This window comes from Eleginops maclovinus, chromosome 10 (assembly GCF_036324505.1).
Source record: "Eleginops maclovinus isolate JMC-PN-2008 ecotype Puerto Natales chromosome 10, JC_Emac_rtc_rv5, whole genome shotgun sequence".
NCBI classification, from domain to species: domain Eukaryota; kingdom Metazoa; phylum Chordata; class Actinopteri; order Perciformes; family Eleginopidae; genus Eleginops; species Eleginops maclovinus.
Window position 1 is genome coordinate 22,482,305 of NC_086358.1, and position 19,866 is coordinate 22,502,170.

Below are 19,866 nucleotides of genomic sequence, written 5' to 3' on the forward strand. Positions count from 1 at the left end.
CACACACACACACACAGAGGAAGGTAAGCAATGTGGCCAACATTTTAAATACATTTTCATAAGTCTTCTCACTCACTCACAATATATAAACACGATTTGATATACTGTACATATATGTTAGGCCAAACCAGAAATCTAAATTATGGTCCTATGCAGCATCCTCTGCGAGTGACATTTTTCAGGAGACCAGAACCTTAGGGTTCCCTGAACATGTTGAGAAGCAGTTGCTCTTCCTCTTCAGGCTCAGAGCATGTTAGCTTCCTGCAGCGTTTTCCCTGAGCGTTTCGACTGACAGCCAACGTTTAACAGCAGACTGTCACTTCACCAAAACAGATTGTCACCAATGTAAGTCATTAACAGACAGGGCTTTGTCCAAGTAGATGTCTTTGAATTGCATTTATGACCTTTGTATGTCTGTCTGTAAACTGCATAATACACAAGATTGTATAAGTGTTAATTTTTCAAGGCGGATCCACACTAAGTATGCCTAAGACTGTGTGCTTCTCTGGCATGTACCAGACTTGTGTGGGTTTATGAAACTATCTGAAACTTTCTTAAACTTTGGCAGTGTTAATTCAATTATGTAGAAAACATTTTTTTACTCTTAGTTCTAGGTAAGGCAAACAAAAACAAAAACATTGTTCAAAAAGCATAACTGATGTAATTAGTTAATTAAGAAAATAGATTTAAATCTGATTTGTTTTCAGTTGAGATGTGGTTATGGCTGAGTATGCTAAGTCAAACAAATTTGAACATGTAATTGGGGTAAAATGCTCTCAACTAAAGCAAACCATTGGCTCAGTGAGTGTAGCTGGGTTCATCTTATGAAAGGATGGCAGCAGGATATTCTGGGAGCTTCAGTGAGTTAATGGGGCTTCCCCCCACTCAGAAGCAGAGAGACTCAGATGTAGCTGCAGCAGCCGGACTTCTCCTTCTGAGCTTCAATGTACTCATGGATCTGGAACTTGGGTTCATTGGTGTGTTGGACAGCCCTGTGCTTCAGATCCCTGCATAAGAGAACCACACATTAACAGAATGTGGATTCATTAATGGGTTATAATGCTTTTATACTCTCTCAAATCTGACTGGAATAAAGGATTTTTAGCGGTAGAATCTTAACAAATAACATTTCAAAAAGCATTTCAATATCTTTTAAAGCCCTTCCTTTGTATTTCATTATTTAAGAAAGGAAGGCCCTTTGACGAATCAACATTATAGCATCCTTAAACTTGCAACTGGATTAATATTGTTATGGCCTTTTAAGAAATAAATGATTGGATGGCTATTTTAACAATTGTTTAAATATTTTTGTCAGTTTATTTAACATGGACATTTTCTCATCAAATCATCCCTGGAAATGAATGGATTGGTCTTTAAATACTTCTCAATGGAATGATAACATTAAATATTTTTGATCTTAACATCTAAGAAATAATTGTATTTGAATATATCATTTATTAAATGGATTGATAAATAGGCTGAAACGTTCAACAAACATTTACATGTTAAAGTTCTTACATATTATTGAGGATGGGTGAAGAAATTGGTAATGACATGAGTTTATGGTATTATTTCTTCATCTCTAAGCACATACTGTACGTTAAAGTGAAAGTTACTGAATGAATATGTTAAGGAAGCAGTGGCGCAGTGGGTTAGGGCACTAATCTCCGGATCAGGGGAAACCAGGCTGGAATCCCATTGCAGTCAGCATGTTGTTGTTACATGTAATGTAATTTTTTATCATATTAAACCCCTTCAGTGTTCGTATATTGTTTGAAAAATCAGGAGCAGTAAATAATTCATTCAGTTCTCTGTAGTAAAGTGAGCAGCAGACAGGTAAAAAGTTTCATACTTGGACACAGCAGTGAAGGCCAGCTCCACGTTCAATCCCGTCTTGGCACTTGTCTCCATGAAAGGAACGGAGTACTCCTGGAGAAGCAGAGGAGCAGGGTGTCAGCATCACTGAGTTGGAACAGCGTGAGTGAATGAATGAATGAATGATACACTCACTCTGGCGAGCCTCTCTCCTTCCTCCCTCCTGATGGCTCTGTCACTGCTCATGTCAGCCTGTCAAACAGAAGACAGGGTTAGAACAGCACATCTTATTCATAAAACAAATCCCTACAGCCTGTCATATATTGAAACAGCATTTTTACTTATCTTTTTGGAAAGTTGGAGGTTTGGAGAATATGGCTGCAGTAGGATTTTGTTGCATGATACCTTTTCAATCTTGGATTTTTTTTTTTGTTCAAACAAACTGTCTTTGATGTACAAAACATATTTTTAGTCTTTTCTGTGGAATTTTCTTATAAACTTTAACAATAACTAATAGATCCTTATTATACATAAAGATTGACAAAAACATGTTTTGGAACATTTTTGAAAGCTGCCCTATCTCTACAACTGATTGAAAGGAGAACAACACAGAGGAACTAGCCGCAGCACAGAACCAGAGTGAGAGGAGGAAGACATTCCCATTGCAATCAAGTTTCAAAGATTCAAAGGCTTTATTGTCATATGCACAGTAGCTACAGTGTAGATATGGCAATGACAAACTTAAGTCCCAGGCTCCTCCAACAATGCAACATAAATACAGTATCTGTATAGGATATAAAACAAATGAAACCAATGAAACAGTAAAAGAAATAACAGAATAGAAATAAAATAGTGCAAGAGAATGTTGCAAGATGTGCAAGTAAATCAAATAATTGGTGATGGTGTTTGTGTGATGAGTCCATGTCAGGTCCTCAGCGATGTGGACACCGAGGAACCTGAAGCTGCTGACTCTCTCCACCATAGTCCTGTTGATGGCGGTGGGGGCATGTTCCTCTGTCTGCTGCTTCCTGTGATTCACATCAGCTCCTTGGTTTTGCAGACATTGAGATGGAGGTTGTTATCCTGGCACCAAGATATCAGGGTTCTGACCTCCTCTCTGTACACTGTCTCGTCGCCGTCTGTGATCAGGTCGATGACGGTTGTGTCGTCATCAAACTTCACAATGGTGTTGGAACTTTGTGTGGCCACCCAGTCGTTTGTGAACAGGGAGTAGAGAAGAGGGCTGAACACACAGCCTTGAGGGGCACCAGTGTTTAGGATCAGGGTCGAGGATGTGATGCTTTCCACCCGCACTGCCTGGGGTCTGCCCGTCAGGAAGTTCAGGATCCCATCACAGAGGGCGCTGTTGAGCCCAAGGTCCCTGAGCTTGATGAGGAGCTTGGAGGGCACAATGGTGTTGAAAGCTGAACTGTAGTCAATGAACAGCATTCTCACACATGTGTTCCTCTGATCCAAGTGAGAGAGGGCAGTGTGGAGGGTGAGGGCTTTGGCGTCGTCTGTGGACCTGTTTGCTCTGTAGGGAAACTGCAGGGGTCCAGAGAGTCAGGAACGGAGGAGATGATGAATGTTTTGACTAACCGCTCAAAGCACTTCATGATGATAGGTGAGTGCCACTAGGTGGTAGTCATTGAGGCTGGTGGTTTTAGTCTTTTTGGGGACAGGAATGGTGGAGTGTTTGAGACTACAGTCTCTACAGACTCTACTACAGACAGGATGCCATATTCCTGGCGTCAGAGCCTCTGAACTCAGAGTCTTCTTTGTAGTGTCTCTTTGCACTGCTAATAGTTCTCTGGCGCACATACCGTGACATCCTTTACTCATCCAAGTCTCCCCCTCTGTGTGCGTAGTCCGCGTTTACAGCTTGGCACAGACCTCACAGTTTATCCAGGGCTTCTGATTCGGGAATGTTTGACCAGTAATCTTCGGTACTACGTCATGCATACATTTCCAATGTAGCAAACGGCCGTGTGTGTGTGTTGATGATTTCTTAAACACACACCACTCCATAGTTTCCAAGCAGTGTTGCAAAGTGGAGTCTGACTGCTCACGCCAGTGTTGTATAGTCGGTGTCATGGCCCGTCCCGTATGAGTTTCTGCCTGTAAACAGGCAGCAGCAGCAATGAAATGTGGTCTGATTTGCCAAAGGCAGGGCGAGGGAGAGCTTTATACTGTATCCATGTTGGAAAGGGGGTCCATTATGTTTCCACCGCGCGTCAGGCAGCTGAAGTGCTGGTGGTACGTCCAGCGCTGTGTTATTGTCAGCGTGCAACTGAACATAGGCTACACTGCTGTAAGCACAACCGCAGTCAATTCTCTTGGCAAATTGAAAGGCCGGCATACGATCACGAGATGCTCTAAATGAGGAGTCCAGTCTGAAGAAATTATCCCCTAATCCGAGCACCAGTTATTGTTCATCATAAAGCACACACATCCCTTACTTTTCCCTGATTTTACAGTCCGGTCCTGGCAAAAAAATAAAAATCCATCAGGGTCTATGGCGGAGTCCGGGATTAAGCCAGGAGTTAAATCAAGTCTCTGTGAAAACCATACCGTTACTGTTGTTAATGTCCCATTAAAAAGCCATCCTGCTTCTGAGTTCATCCAGCTAGTTATCCAGTGACTGGACATTTGCCAGAAGAATACTCGGTAGAGGAGGCCAGTTATCACGTTTCCTCGGCCTCACTAGCACTCCAGCTCGGGATCCCCGCTTTGTCTTCCTCCTTCTTTGCTCTGGTACAACAGCAGGCACAACAACAGGTAGCCATGCAAATCGCCAATGTTTGCCGGTTTTGGTGATAGACTGCTGTCCACACTGTCATGATCCGTGTTTCTTATCTGTCATGTCTTTGTGTTGTGTTTTATTTTGAAATGTTTTCCCCACTTCACTTCCTGTCTGCGGTTCCCTCCTGTGCCTGATGTGTTCACCTGTTGCCCCTGTGTTTCTCCTCCCCCTTCCAGCTGCCTCTCGTCTTGTGATTACCCATGTGTATTTAGTCCCTGTTTTCCTTTTGTCTGTTGTTCGGTCGTAGTCATTTCTTCCCTGATCTTGTCCATGTTACCTGCCTGTTCCTGTCGCCCTTCATGTCTGGAGCTAAGTGTTTTTCATGTCCTGTGTTACCCTTGCTTCGTGTTTTCATCAACAGCTTTTGAATAAAGCTCGCTTTTTGTTTTTGACCCTTACCTGCTTCCCCTTGATTTACTGAACTTGGGCCCTGTTTCCCCAACCCTGACAGAAGGACCGAACACAAATATGGATCCAGCAGTACATTTTGAGGATTGTATTGTGGAGTATTCCTACCACATTTTATGTATTTATGGAAGGGGGAGGAGAAACACAGGGACAACAGGTGAACACAATAACGCCATCAGGCACAGGAGGGAAACACAGACAGGAAGTGAAGCTTAACATGACAGAAGTGGGGAAAACATTTAAAAATAAACACAACACAAAGACATGACAGATACGAAACACGGATTATGACACACACAGTGTCTGATTTGTAGAAGTTCTTCTCTACTATATTGCATAGTACAGTTGGCATGGTCAGCTTGCATTTTGTGGACAAGGTTAAAATCACACAACGAAATGTAAACCATCACTGAAATAAAACAACAAAAAAACTAAATTGGAGAGGAGCCAAACACACGGCAGCTATCGGCACCGTCTTATATACCATTGGAAATATCAATGCCAATGCCAATGCCATGCGGAGAACTGTTAGCAGGCTAAGTCAGTATGTTTCTATGTTATGTACACAGAGCTCTGTAATCTCAGATTCAGAATCAGAATCCCTTTATTGGTCCTACAGAGGGGAAATTTAAATTTGCTACAGCAACAACAGAGGCAAAGGCAACTTTTCCATAGAAAATATGCATTTAAAAAATATGAAGATAAAGAAAAACACACAATTTACAAAATACACATCCTGTAGTGAGATATAGCAGCCAAGTAAATATTGCAGTTGTTAATAATGGCATATTTCTGTTTATATATTGCACATAAATTGTTATTGCACAACTAGTCCGTTTTTTGTTGTACGTACGGGGTCTACCAGGGGCCATGCTGGTTGTAAAGTTTGAGGGCTGTACCACGGCAGTGTTGTAGTCTACATGATACGCAGGTATGCAGTATACCCACTGAAAAAGGTTAGTGATTTGCAGTGTTGTGCCAGTTCACAGCTTTTCTGAACTAGTTCAAGTTCAGTTCATACATGCTCAAAGTGAACAGTTCACGTTCAAAGTTCACAATTTTAATTCTGAACTAGTTCAAAGTTCAGTTCATTTCACTTTTTTCGTGAGATATTCAAATAAATACTTTTTTTCACACTACGAGCTAGAAATCACTATACGTTCTTTGAAACTGTTCATTGTAGACATTTGCTCATAACACTGCTATTGTGGGTTTCTTAACAGGTGCTGAAACTTGTAGCAATACAGACAAGATAGACCAGTTCTATACTTAGTGCAATGAAATCTACTAGCATTCAATTAAATAAAGAATATATAATATGAAATATGAATATATTATTTGATATATATGATATTATACATACCTATGTGTGTGTATGAAATGAGCAAAACTCTTGAATTGCATTCACACTGGATGGACGTTTTAATTCAATGTGCCGTTTCAAATTCGAGAAGGACGTTGTCGATGTCCTAACTTGTTTTTGCTGCGCAGGTGGACACATCTTACACAGGAAGGAAAGATTTTTGCCGTCGGGGTCTTGGTTTGCAAGAGTGTAAAATTGTTTTAAATGTTCGTGAGGAGAATCGGAGTCCGTCTCCGTGCCATCACTTCCACTAGCCATCTTGTTTTGTTTGTTTTTTTTAAATCGCAGCGCTTTCTCTCACTCTCGTCATTGGTCTCTGTATCTCTCTCTCGAGCCTCCAGCCCTCCGCGCTCTCGGCGTTGCTATGCCTAAACCGCTCTGCTGCAATTCATCATGGGTAACGTCGTGCGGAAGCCAGTACGTTTCAACTATTCAACTCAACTATTCTCAGGCGGACACTACGTTGCCCGCAATGCATTGCGCATACAGTGCCAAAACTATTTCTGCGTTGATACATGATTTAAGCGGCAGGAGGGAGGAACTTTCTCTCTCGTTGCGTTTCAAAAGAGAAAACAGATGTCACTCAGTTTTCAATGGAAAACAAATGCCAACGTTCATTTACAGTGATGTCTGCCGTTCATGACACATAATGTGAACTAATTCACGTTCAAGTTCTTTATTGAAAAATGTGTTGCGTTCAGTTCAACGTTCACGAAAAAATGAGCGTGTTCAATGAACGCGTTCTTTTGAACTCGTTCACGCACAACACTGGTGATTTGCTATAGTGTTGTAGTGTCCGGATACGTAACAACATCATTTTTGTGACAGCTTTCATTAATTTCATTCATTAAATGAACCCAGCAACACATTTCTTTCACGGGTATTCTCGTCACTATTGCACAAAGGAGAAAATCAGCGAGTGAATTTCAAAGAGATGAAGCGAAAACAACGCCAGACAACACTTTTTCAGTGTTTTCCGAAGCGTGCCACTAAACCCACTCCCGCTTCAGGTGACACTGCAGCTTCAGCCAGAAGAGGTTGGAGAAAAAACCAAACAGCCAGATGAGGATGAAGCTGAGGCTTCTCTAGATACCCCGGAGAAGGAGCCCGATGCTACCATAACGCCAACCGGTAAGTGTATTGTTGGTGTAGCTATATATAGTAACGTTCATCGGTATAAACCACTACCATCAGCTAGTTTCTCGATGCTTTATTCATGAACAATCAGGCCACTGTGGGCCGTAGCCAACACCAAAACAAGCAAACAAAATTCTGTCATAGTCATTACCTGACCAATTTGTAGCTCCGCTCTCTCACTCTCCAGCTTACAAACTCTTGCCCTCAGAACATCCCCAGTTCCCGCCCACCTCCAAACAACCCATTGTTATGGGAACGACAATGACTGACAGATTTCTCAGCCCCTAAGTGTATGTCACATTCATAAACATCAGTGTGGGTGTTTATGTTTATATCTCCTTGTTTCAGATGATGACACAGATGAGAGTTCCTGGCCGGCCTTGTGGAGTGAAAGTCAGGCTAGGGAATTTAAGAGCAGGCATCCCTGGTTAGAGTGGAGGGACAGAAAGTTAGGTAAATGTTAGCACATGCAAAGAGGATCTTAACAACTGATTTTCATAATGTCAATGACTATATGAATACGAGTCAATTCATGGCCATGTTTGCAAGTGCATTACTTAATATTTGGACCATTAAATTATTATATGGTAATGCTAGTTATGAGTAGTTGTCAGATGTCAGTTAGCTATTGCAAGAGTAGAATATTTTCCTCCTTTTGCCTATATTTCATGCATGCGTTAGCCATAATGTGAATATTGTTAACGGTTCATTTAATACTTTTGAGTAATTTTTAGCCTGCTTATGCAGATGTTGTTGCTAATGTAAATACAAAACTTTTATAATGATTCTAATTTGTCAATGTTTTGTTTACTTCCAAGTTGTCCTGTTTGCAGCTCCACAAAATCAGCTGGCATCCTCACAGAGAAAAGAGTGTCTGTATCTAAGGAGTGGGTATTCTTTAGGATCCAGTCCTCAAACCCAAGCAGATCAACATCACATACTTCTTTGAGGAACAAGATTCGGCAACATGAGATGTCAAGGGCACACAAAATATCCCAGGAGCTCACTGAAAAGGGTGGGCTGGATATATTTGGAAATTTGGTGAGAGCTGTGTCAGAGACTGTGTTGACTGAGACAGATGCTGTTTTCAGAACAGCATACTATCTTGCTAAGATGAATCCACCTTTCTCTGATCATGACAGTCTTATTGAGCTTCAGGGGAAAAATGGTGTCAACATGGGCACCAGTCTTCACTCAAGGTACAGTTCCATAAAAATTGTTGAACACATAGCAAAAGAGATGCAGAATAAAATAGTTCACAGTATTGTTACGTCTTCAAGCAAGTTGTCTGTTCTCATTGAAGAGGCTACATCTATTACTCACAAATCTGCAATGGTTGTCAACTTGAAAGCCTCTGTAGATGGAGCTACTCCTGAATTTGTGTTCTTGGAGCTGGCTGAGCTGAAGAGCCAAAGGGCAAAGGATATAGAAGAAGCTCTGCTGAACTGTTTGGACACTGCAGGCTTCAGTGATGAGTGACTTCAAAAGAACTGTGTCTCATTTGCTTCCGATGGAGCCAGTGTTATGTTAGGCAAGAACTCTGGTGTGGCAACGAGGCTGACTGCAAGGTACCCTAACCTGTTGACATGGCACTGCATGAACCACCGTTTGGAACTGGCTATATTTGATGCTATCGATGAGGTTCAGGCAGTCAACCACTTCATAGTGTTCATTGAGAAGATCCACATAGTGTTCTATAGTCAGTCCAATAAAAATTCAAGGGAACTTTCGGAAGCAGCACAAGAAGTGGGCTCACAAGTCCTGAGAATTGGCAAAGTTTTGGGTACGCGATGGGTGGCCAGCAGCTTCCGTTCTGTAAAAGCTGTGTGGAGGTTGTATGAAGCACTCAACAGACATTTTGAAAATGCTGCAGGTGACCAAACAAGAAACAGCAAAGAGAGACAAATGCAAAGCAAGGAATTCTTGTGTGACCCTGGACTCATGTTTGATGCACTGTTTGAACTTGCAAACCTGTCTCAGCAACTCCAGGCCCATTCAGTCACAGTCATGAGAGCAGAGCAGCTTCTGAAGCGCAGAGTGCTGGCATCATTCAAAGACACCCCAGGGGAGAAAAACAGAGGAAGCACTAATTGCACAAGCTTTGGGACATTTTGGATCTGTCCCCCTGGAGTGAAATGCAAAGCTCACACCAATCAATGCAAAGCAATTCTTACAGAGCCTTATCAACAACTTGGAGAAGCGCCTCTCATTTGAGGGTGAAATGCTTCATGATCTCAGCGTTCTGGATACAGACAACTGGCCATCAACACCTGGCATACGGCATGGTGAGGCACAAGTCAAACGGCTGTGCAGGCGGTTCAAACTTTGTGAAGAGCAAGCAATCAATGGTATGAGAGATTTTCTAGAGCACCCACACAGTGAGCCTGAAAGCCTAATACCACTCATACGATGCATGCAGACCATCCCTTGCAGCACTGCTGAGTGTGAAAGGGGCTTCAGTCTCATGAACAGTATTTGCACAGATAAGAGATCTACACTGTTGTTGTCAAATGTAAGTAATTTGATGACGATCAGCATCAATGGGCCTCCTGTATCACTTTTTGAGCCAAGAAAATATGTCACAACATGGCTAAAAAGCCATCGCTCTGCCATGGAAACAAGGAGGCAATGCACACCTCAGATGACTGAGTACAAACGTATTCGGAAAGTTTTGTAGGCTACCAGGCTATCCACCCTCCCCCTGCAGTGACTAAGCCACCCCACTAACCCTATACTCCTTACCCCACCACAAGGACACTGCCTGCAAACCAGTTGAAACAGGAGCTTGGCTGTCTAAGAGTTCCACCCTTTTTTCTCCAGGGCTTGTGGACTAACACAGTGAATCCAGTTTGGATACTTTTTGCCTTTTTGAACTTCCATTTATTGAGGTGAAGTGTATTTGTTAATTAATTTGTTTTGTCTTGTTTGAAGCCAATTTGAGGTGTTTTCTTGTTCATTTAATAATAATAATAATAGTAATTTATTCAAAATGATATGTTCATTGTGACTACTACTGATACGCCTAAATTATCATTATTGTTCATTCATTGACTGTTAAAAGTATTGTGTTGCATACAATAAATTAACACAAGAATAAGAATGACATAATTTGTCTGGCAGCTAATCTACCATTTGCAGAAGAGTTAGAAAGCCTGATGGCTGTAGGTATGAAGGGTCTTCTGTATCTCTTCGTCCTGCTGTGAAGAGACAGGAGCCATCCACCACTGCTGTTTTTTTGGACCATCATGGTGTTATGAAGTGGAAGATCTGAGTTGTTTAAATAGCCTCTAACATTTTCGGTGTGCATCTCTCCACCACCTCCCACTGTGTCCAACCAAGCACAGAGCCAGCTTTCCGAACTGATTTGTCCAGTCTCATTACATCCGTGTGTCTGATGCTGCCTCCTAACATGTTGATAACATAACCAGTCTTTCAGAATGCTCTCAAGATGTATACTGTAGGCTATGCATTGGTGAATGTCATTCAGATTCAGATGTTTTTTTAGTACATGATTAAAAAACATCTTGTTATGTTATCAACATGTTAGGAGGCAGCATCAGACACAAGATAGTGATGGTGCTTATGGGGTGTTGCTCCAAGATGGTTGTTGTTCTAAGACGCGTTGTTCTGGGACGGGTGGCACCCTTAAAAGAACTTGCTGAAAGGACCTCAGGGCCCGGTTTGTCCTGTAAGGGTGGATCAGGTTGTGAATGTAGGCGGGGGCTTGGCCATGGACAGCTCTATATGTATAAACAAGAACTTTAAACTGTATTCTGAGATGGACAGGGAGCCAATGCAGGGCGGAAAGGATCGGAGTGATGTGGCAGGTTTTTTTGGACCGAGTGAGTAATCTGGCTGCAGCATTTTGGTCCAGAGAGTATGCTTTGTCCCTTCTTGTAGAGAGCAGCAGAGTTGTCGGACCAGTCCAGTTTATTGTTCAGATGAACACCGTGGTATTTGTAGGATTTCACAATCTCTATGTCCACTCCCTGGATGTTCACTGGTGTGGTGGGGGGAGTGTTGGCGACGTCTGAAATCCACCACCAGCTCCTTGGTCTTCCCTGCGTTGAGTTGGAGGTGGTTCCTCTGGCACCAGAGGAGGAAGTCCTGCGTCAGCTCCCTATACTCCCTGTCCTCCTCGTTGGAGATGAGGCCGACGATAGCGATGATCTGTAGCTTTCATCTTAAAAACAGAGATGCTAAACGGGAGCTTGACGTAAACCACCAGCACTCAGTTTATCTGGGAGTAAACTTATATCATACCCTTAGTTACAAAGAACACATCCAAAAGACAAGAGGCAAGGTCTCCACCAGGAACAACCTCCTACAACAACTAACAAACTGGGGGACCCAGCAGTGCGTACATCGGCACTAGCCCTGAGCTTCTCCACTGCTGAATCAGCCTACCCAGATCTAGTCATGCACGTAAACTAGACCCTATCCTCAATGAGACACGCAGGATTGTGACTGGGTGTACACTGCCTTTATGCCCTCTCTGGCATTGCCCCCCTGACATCCGCAGAGCAGTCATCAAAAAAGCAGAGCGCACAAAGCAGGCCAATGACAACCTGCACCCACTTCCCGAGCACTCTGCTGCCAAGAAATGCCTTAAATCCCGGAGCAGCTTTCTGGACACCACTGAAGTATTGGAGACCACCCCCAACTGATGCCAGGACTACTGAATGGCAGAACCATAGGAACAGCCTTGGCAGCCATACATCCCAATGGATGGCAAGAGGCATCAAACCAGTGTCTCGCTACAGGCTACGAGCAACTTTGGGCTGCATGGAAAACAATAAACCGCCTGCAAGATGGCAAAGGACGTTGCAAGGCGTCCATGTAGAAATGGAAAACAACAACTTCCGATGCATGTGTATGTGGCGAATCACAAACAACGGATAGAAACTGTAGGGTAGCTTGTGAATTTACTCCAGGTGTAACTAAAGTCTGATTTAAGGGTTGATCATATTTCACATCAGTAATCCAAATCTGTAAAGGAACTAAAGGTAATAAATTAATGTAGTTGAAACGTACACCATTTACCTCTGAATTGTAGTGAGGTAGAAGTAAAAAGTAGCAACAATTTAAAATACTCATAATTACATAAATAAAGTACCAGTCTCTCAAATGTGTACTTAGGTACAGTACTTAGTTACTTTACACCACTGATTGATGATACTTCTGATGTTCACCAAATCCTGAGAAAGATATGTGTCTTAAGCTGCAAAATTGATCCCTTAGTTCCCGATGCTTACAGCCAGTTTGCTGTACACAGAAATGTTTTGGAATATTAACTTTAATAAAAAGCCACAGTATTCAGTCAGGTTTCACCAAAGATCACATCCATTTCTAATATCTCTATCTCTAATATCTTTTTCATACACATGCTGAGTTTCTCAAACATTTCCCTCTTACCTTGTTGCCCAGCAACATGATGACTACATCACTTTGTGCATACTCATGGATCTCTGTTAGCCACGCCTGAAACAAGAGAGACACACACCCATGAATACACACACAGTCCAACAAAACTGAAATTAAGTGTGTATGCATAAGGCCAAACTTGGAAGGCAGGTTAACACACACACACACACACACACACACACACACACACACACACACACACACACACACACACACACACATACCCTTATGTTGTCAAAGGAGGTTCTGCTGCTGATGTCGTAGAGCAGGAGCAGGGCTTTGGAGCAGGAAGAATCACATGTGGTTATATTCTGCAGGTCACAGTAACATGAGTAAAGTAGATCTGACAGTCACATGTAGGTTATGGTTTATATCTGCCTCACCTTGAGCATCTCTGTAATATGCATGTGTCACACTTCTGAACCTCTCCTGTCCTGCGGTGTCCCAAATCTGAGATAGAATAGGAAACAAATAGTTTGGCCTGCTTCCACTTGCCTGCTGACTCATTTTCGGTTACAACACTGCTGCCCAAGAGGAAACTCGCCTGTGCTCTAAAAATAGGATCCGATTGTGAAAGCACATGAAGTTTCACCAGAACTGATTCATTACTGACCTGTAGTTTGATCTTTACACCGTCAACAGTCACCACTTTATTCTGGGAGAAGCGGAAAGAGTTGTCATGTTAGAATGAGCTGAAGACTTGATTTGAATTCATCAATTCACAAAAAAAAAAAACCCATTTCATTTGAAAAACCATAGATAAGTTTTCCTTAATTTATCAGGCTTCTACCCCCACTCCACTCAAACAAAGATGCCTTCAATGAAGGTATCTTCTGTGGAACCTCTGTCACTGGGGTTAATTACTTGCATTAAAGGCCGTCTCGCACTTCCATTTTAATGGCAGAATTCCGCCTAAATCAATTCAATGCTACAGACTCACCACATTCAGTGGATATGTTCGGCGGGACAAAGTATGACATTCTGATCCCTGAGGTTACAAAAAGCTGGCAAGACAAAAATGAAAGGTTCTTACGTAGTGTATTAGTTGTGTTTCATGCACTTTTATTTAACCTCTCTGTTAAAGTATAACCTGCCCCTGCCTAAAAAGGCAGGGGGTTTACACAAACTGAGATAGGCTTTCCTGTTTGACTACTTAGGCATGTGGAGAAGTGACATCACACGAGTGAAAAAGTTTCGGTGCATTATTAGGAAAGACTAAATATGTTAAGGTTATAAGCTGTGATTTGCTGTTTTTTGACATCTAAAAAGAGCAGGCTGGCCAAGGAAGAGGCCACCAGCAGACCTGCAGGAGGACTCATGCTGCCCAGAGACCTGTTCCCTCCAGGAATGTCATCACATTCCAAATTGCTACAGGTGCCCGGGCCAAGTTCTCTGTCTGCTCACACACACAGTCTTAGAGGGCCAGGCTCTTGGTCTGCTAACACACAGTGTTAAAGGGCCAGGCTCTCCAGCCCCTCAGGAGTGCCTGCGCTGGAGCTCATCACAGCAGTTTAGCTGCTGACCGTTAGCCTGCCCTACATTCTGTTGGAGGCATTCTGAAATGGATTAGGGCAGTGCTTTTATAGTTAAAAAAAAAGAGGAAAAAAAGAATGTGGGGGCTTCGCAACTATGATGGCGAACTATGCTGTTGAATTTTGCAATGTTGTGAGCACCACAATTCAAACGACACGGTAGAGAAAAGAAGGCAGATATTTTGCTCAGATATCTCAAAAGATTGGACCAATTAAACCAAAATTATCTTCATGGCTTAGTGGCAGCAGAGGAAAGTGTGTGTGTTCTTGTGTGATCTGACACTTTAACATGTGATTTCTCCTGTGTACTTAAAACACGAGAATGTACTGTTTGTTAAATAAAAGCACACACCATGACATAACCATGGTTATGGTTAGTGGATTACTGGGGTGTGGGGGGGGCAATGACTTGAGATGTGAAGGGATCTATTAGGGTGGGTCAGATGGGTTCACAACGGTGGGTCTGGTGGGGGTTAAGGAGCACACACCCTTACCAGTGGGAGAGCTCCTGAGGACCCAAATGTCATGTAGCAGGACTAGCTGAGAGCTAACTGTCACATGGAGATCCTAACAAACACACACACACACACACACACACACACACACACACACACACACACACACACACACACACACACACACACACACACACACACACACACACACACACACACACACACACACACACACACACACACACACACACACACACACACACACACACACACACACACACACACACACACCGTGAATCCAATGCCCACTGTAGCAGAGAAGGAGCCTGGAATGAACTTCCCCTGATCAAACTGCACCAGCAGAGAAGTCTTCCCCACGCCACTGTCCCCTACCAGGATGGTCTGCAGGAAAAACAAAGGAAATGTAGAACAATCAGGATCAAACTCCAACATTCATTTCGGGTTTAACCCACACCATCATTTTATAATTTTTGGTTGTGAGTCAGCATCTGCGTCACCATGAACATGTCTCCTTTAAGTTTCCCAATAACATTTTCATTTTGCTGGCAGTGTCAGTGTGACTCACAAACTGCAGGAGATTACTGTGAAGACATGAAATTAATAAAGGCAACGTACAAGTTAGTCACCAGGGCCTGCAGAATTCCTCTTCTATAGCCCCCCCCCCCCCCCACACACACACACACACACATACACACAGTGCACTCCACCCTCCAGCAGTGACGGATGCAGTGGATGTCTGGGTTATGGTGGTAATGGATAGACTAACTGAATAGAAATAGCATGCATGTCAATGCAAGGACAAGTGTATGAAGAACACATTTAAAAGAGTCACAAGTTCTAAAACATCAATGTTGAAGTGTCAATCGGTCTGGGTTTTATGAATGATAGAGGCTGAGAGGATTAGGTGGAGCAGACTTATTCAACACAGCCTCCCTTTGATGTCAGCTTTTAGAGGGATTTTAAAAACTCTCAGAAGTGGGTTACATCTCAGTTAAGGATAAAATATGGATGCTGCATCAACAAACATGCATCCTCTGAACTACCATATCAATTTTATTGAGGCATTGCCACGACCTGCAGTTAAAGTCAGAGCGGCATTTGAAAGAACAATTATGTTTAGTCTGTGCTTGAGGTAAGCACCTTTGTTAGGTTAGCCCGGGTTATGCTATGGAGGGAACTCATTAAAAGTGATGACAATATCACTTTTTCGGCGTACTCAAAAATAAGCTAAATATTTTATAGTTATTAACTCTCACGTTTGAATGTTCAAAGGTAAATAGCAGCATACAGGACTGCCACAGAGTGTAAGTTTTGTGTTAGCCCACCATATGATGCTGTTAGTAAACCAAATGTTTCTTTCCTGCTCAGTTACTGTCAGGTAGTAGGCTATGCTAGCAGGACATGCTAACGTTCGCCACCTATTTTTTTTTTGAGGAAATACACATGGATTAACACATTTGTTACACTTTTTTTTCTTTGGAAAGGGAAAAAAAACGGCATCACAAGCTTTGAATGCCAAGTATCAATCTTACAACAGCCTCCTGTGCAGAATCATTTCTTAGGTGTAGCTAACGCCGGTCAACAGTCATTGCATATAACACACTGGGGCCATAATTAAAAGACTCATCATCATTAACCCTAACCCTCTCATAACAACAGAAATAAATACTTGTCAGAAAAGTTCAACAAAGGGCTCATAGGTAGAGCATAATTCAAAGCAACATAAATAATATTTCATCTGACCATGTTTCCATCACTGAGAGCATGTAACATGATGCTGCATGTGTGTGAGCACGTAGGAGACAAACCGGCACACTAAACAAGCATTTGTGATAATGATGAGTGTGTTTGTGGTGCAGGGGTATGATGCTGTTTCCGTGGTAACAGATGTTAGCTGGGAATTGGGCCTCCCTTTTAAACCCCACTGGAGGCAGGAGGCAATACAGTGACGCAGATGTTCTGGAAGGAGAGAAGAAGATGTGAATGAAGACTTATTGTGCATGTAAGTGGTCGGAGAGAGAAGATGGTTTTATCTGCAGTACAGGGGGTTTCCTTTCTTTCTGTTTGAGCCCAGATGTTTTTAACAGGGACCTTCATTATCTTCCTTAGGGGTGATCCAGGTAATAAATATGAAATGTAGAATTCCCTTGGTAATTGTAGTAACAGAGCAACAGGGAGGTTCCTCTGATCTCCTCAGCATGTGCAAAGGGAAAGGTGTCTTAATCTTCCTCTATTAGATCTTGATCACTTTTTCAGAAGAGAGCTGAGTACAAATGTAGAAACTCATTCAATTCAAGCATATTCGTTTGTATATCTTTTAAACATGAAAAATTAAATATATTCGTCAGAATTTTTACCTAAGGAAAAACATTTTAAATATTGTAGAATACAAACACAGTAAACACATAAATATTAAGTCTGATGTTGTGTATATTTTGTCCTTTTGTTACAAATTGTTATTTTTTTAAACTTGGACTAATGCATGTTACTGTTAGTCTGTGGAAAATACATGTGACATCAACAGGTCCCCTACTGTGGGAGATATGCTAATATTATAATAAGATATTGAAAATCTAAAGATCAATGTTATATTGATTTATCCCCATGGGAATAAGATATATAATATTAAATACTTAAGCTGATACTTTAATCCTAAATGATTTACAATTAGTGCCATGAAGAAACAAAGTGAAAACAGCATAATCCTGCAGGTACAACTTTTAATAAGAAAGCCTTTCAAGTCCAAATACAGAAATTAGATTTGTACATTTGACAATTGGCTAAGCTGCAGTATAAACAGGTGGGTTTCAGTCTGTAGACTTTCTGCTGTCCTGATATCAGGGGGAGTTTGTTCACCATTTCTATGGCCAGGATTGCTAACATGCTTTTTTAAAACTATAGTCATTACCTTTAACCACTATCCAACTACAGAACACCCAAGAAAGCATTTCAGTAGTATCCACAAGCTTATGGACTCAGGAGAGACCCAAAAGAGATGCAAGGGGGAGAGTAAAAGAGAAGAGAACACAGATAGGGTGCTCCTTCGGGGAGATAGACAGAGAGACTCACCTGAAAAGATGGTTTCAGACAGCTTGTCTTGCTATTATCTGCCCATGTGGTCTCACAATAAAAACGTACACACACACAGACACGCAAACAAACACACACTGTTTCTCGAGGTATTACAGGCTGCTGCTCAGGGAGCATAATGGTTGCATTACAAACCTTTCGCTATGACATTTTTATATATTACATTTTGGAAATGAAAAGAAGAAAAACATACTAACAGAATTCATGTTTCAAATGGTTTCAGATGTATCGTCTTTAAGCTGCTGTTTTATATATTTATATATATTACCAAAAAACAACAGAGTTAAAGGGAAAACATTATTAGTAAGCAGCAAAATGTAGGCTGTAGACACACACACACACACACACACACACACACACACACACACACACACACACACACACACACACACATATATATATATATATATATATATATATATATATATATATATATATATATATATATATATTCTTACTTATAAGGGGCAAAATATAATGATATTATTACTATTATTATTTGCATATTATTATTATTACTACTACTACTACTACTACTATTATTGCTGTTGTTTTCATCCCTGTACCGCAGTCAGTATTACTCCATGTTATTGCACATTTCAATATGGAAGTGGGTATTATATAACACTGAAGAGAGCACATTTAAATAACACTCAGTGATAATGAGGTCCAGTGTGAGTGAGAGCAGGAAGTGTGGAGGCAGAGCGAGATCAGCGCCAAGGAGACCTACTGAACACATGCCACCAATGCCAGTAGGACACGGACAAATAATAGGAGAAGCGGTCTAAGAATAACACAATATATTATTATATTTCCCATACCTTGTGCACCAGTTCCTCATCATATGTGGAGGGCGGGGGGGTCTTTGCCTGGATGTCGCAGCTCTCTCTGGACTCGAACCCGCTATCAGGATGGATCTCCGGGTAATCTGTAGTGTAGTGCGCAGAGATCGGCTCCATGGACTCCATCCGCTCCATCCTGTCCTCTGCTTGCTCTGCACCCAAGCAGCTTGCGAGGTGGATAAGACTCTCCCTCTCTCTCTCTTTCTCTCTGTGAATCATTCTCTCTCATCACCTAACATTTAAAAGGCATGTCGTGATCGCGGAATACAACAGAAAGGGTGGGGGAGGTGGTGCTGCTGGAGAGAGGGGGAGGCTGAGGAGAGGAAAGGAGAGGATGTGAAGTTGACTGGTAGGATAGGAGGAGGGGGGATGGGGAGAAGGACAACGAGAAGATGAGGAAGAAGAGGGTGATGAGAATGGAGTGAGGAATTAAGAAAATGGAGGAGGGGAGGCTGTGCACATTATTACACCGTAGATATACATACACATCAGTAACACATCTAAAATAAAACATATTCACAACCCTTGTTTTGTTACACAACATCAGACATTTACAACATTTTCAATAATTCATTATTAACAGGGACAAAGATTATCCCGCAGCACCACTAATGTGTAATAAATCTGTGTTCAAACATTTAGGTTAGCAATGATAGAAATGATGTTGGAGATTTGTTTTGCTTGATTATTTAAAAACACTTTTGTTCAGCCTCCCTTAACTTCCACTAGAGTTTGCACAAGAGTCACTTTTCCTTCTACTCCAGAATGAGTGCCATTTTTTCAGCAATTGTTGCTGGACACTCCCCCTCCTCCTCTCTTCAGGGTGTTAATATTTAACCGCTGGCTAATCCTTATTGATACTATGTCTGAATGTAGCTTCATTTAAACATGCGAGCAACATTATTGACTGGTAATTTCTCTCAAACTTTTGTATTCCTTGAGTTTGTATCTTCTTATCCCAGACTATGCAAATGTG

At 41.9% G+C, this 19,866-nt stretch overlaps 1 protein-coding gene across 2 annotated transcripts; it reads right to left on the reverse strand.

The window, feature by feature from the left end:
* Positions 1 to 19,170, reverse strand: LOC134870912 (ras-related protein Rab-37-like). Of its 2 annotated transcripts, XM_063893430.1 has the most exons (9): positions 18,870 to 19,163; positions 15,229 to 15,339; positions 13,564 to 13,605; positions 13,334 to 13,400; positions 13,175 to 13,227; positions 12,942 to 13,007; positions 2,011 to 2,067; positions 1,853 to 1,929; positions 1 to 1,007 (listed from the first exon to the last, which is right to left on the reverse strand). In XM_063893430.1, the coding sequence occupies exons 1-9, from the start codon at positions 19,107 to 19,109 to the stop codon at positions 902 to 904; spliced, it is 819 nt and encodes a 272-aa protein (XP_063749500.1). In that variant the 5' UTR covers positions 19,110 to 19,163; the 3' UTR covers positions 1 to 901. The 2 variants fall into 2 exon arrangements, with proteins under 2 accessions (XP_063749500.1, XP_063749501.1); XM_063893431.1 differs by lacking the exons at positions 13,175 to 13,227; positions 13,334 to 13,400; positions 13,564 to 13,605 and having other exon boundaries at positions 18,870 to 19,170.
* Positions 19,171 to 19,866: the final 696 nt, after the last annotated feature.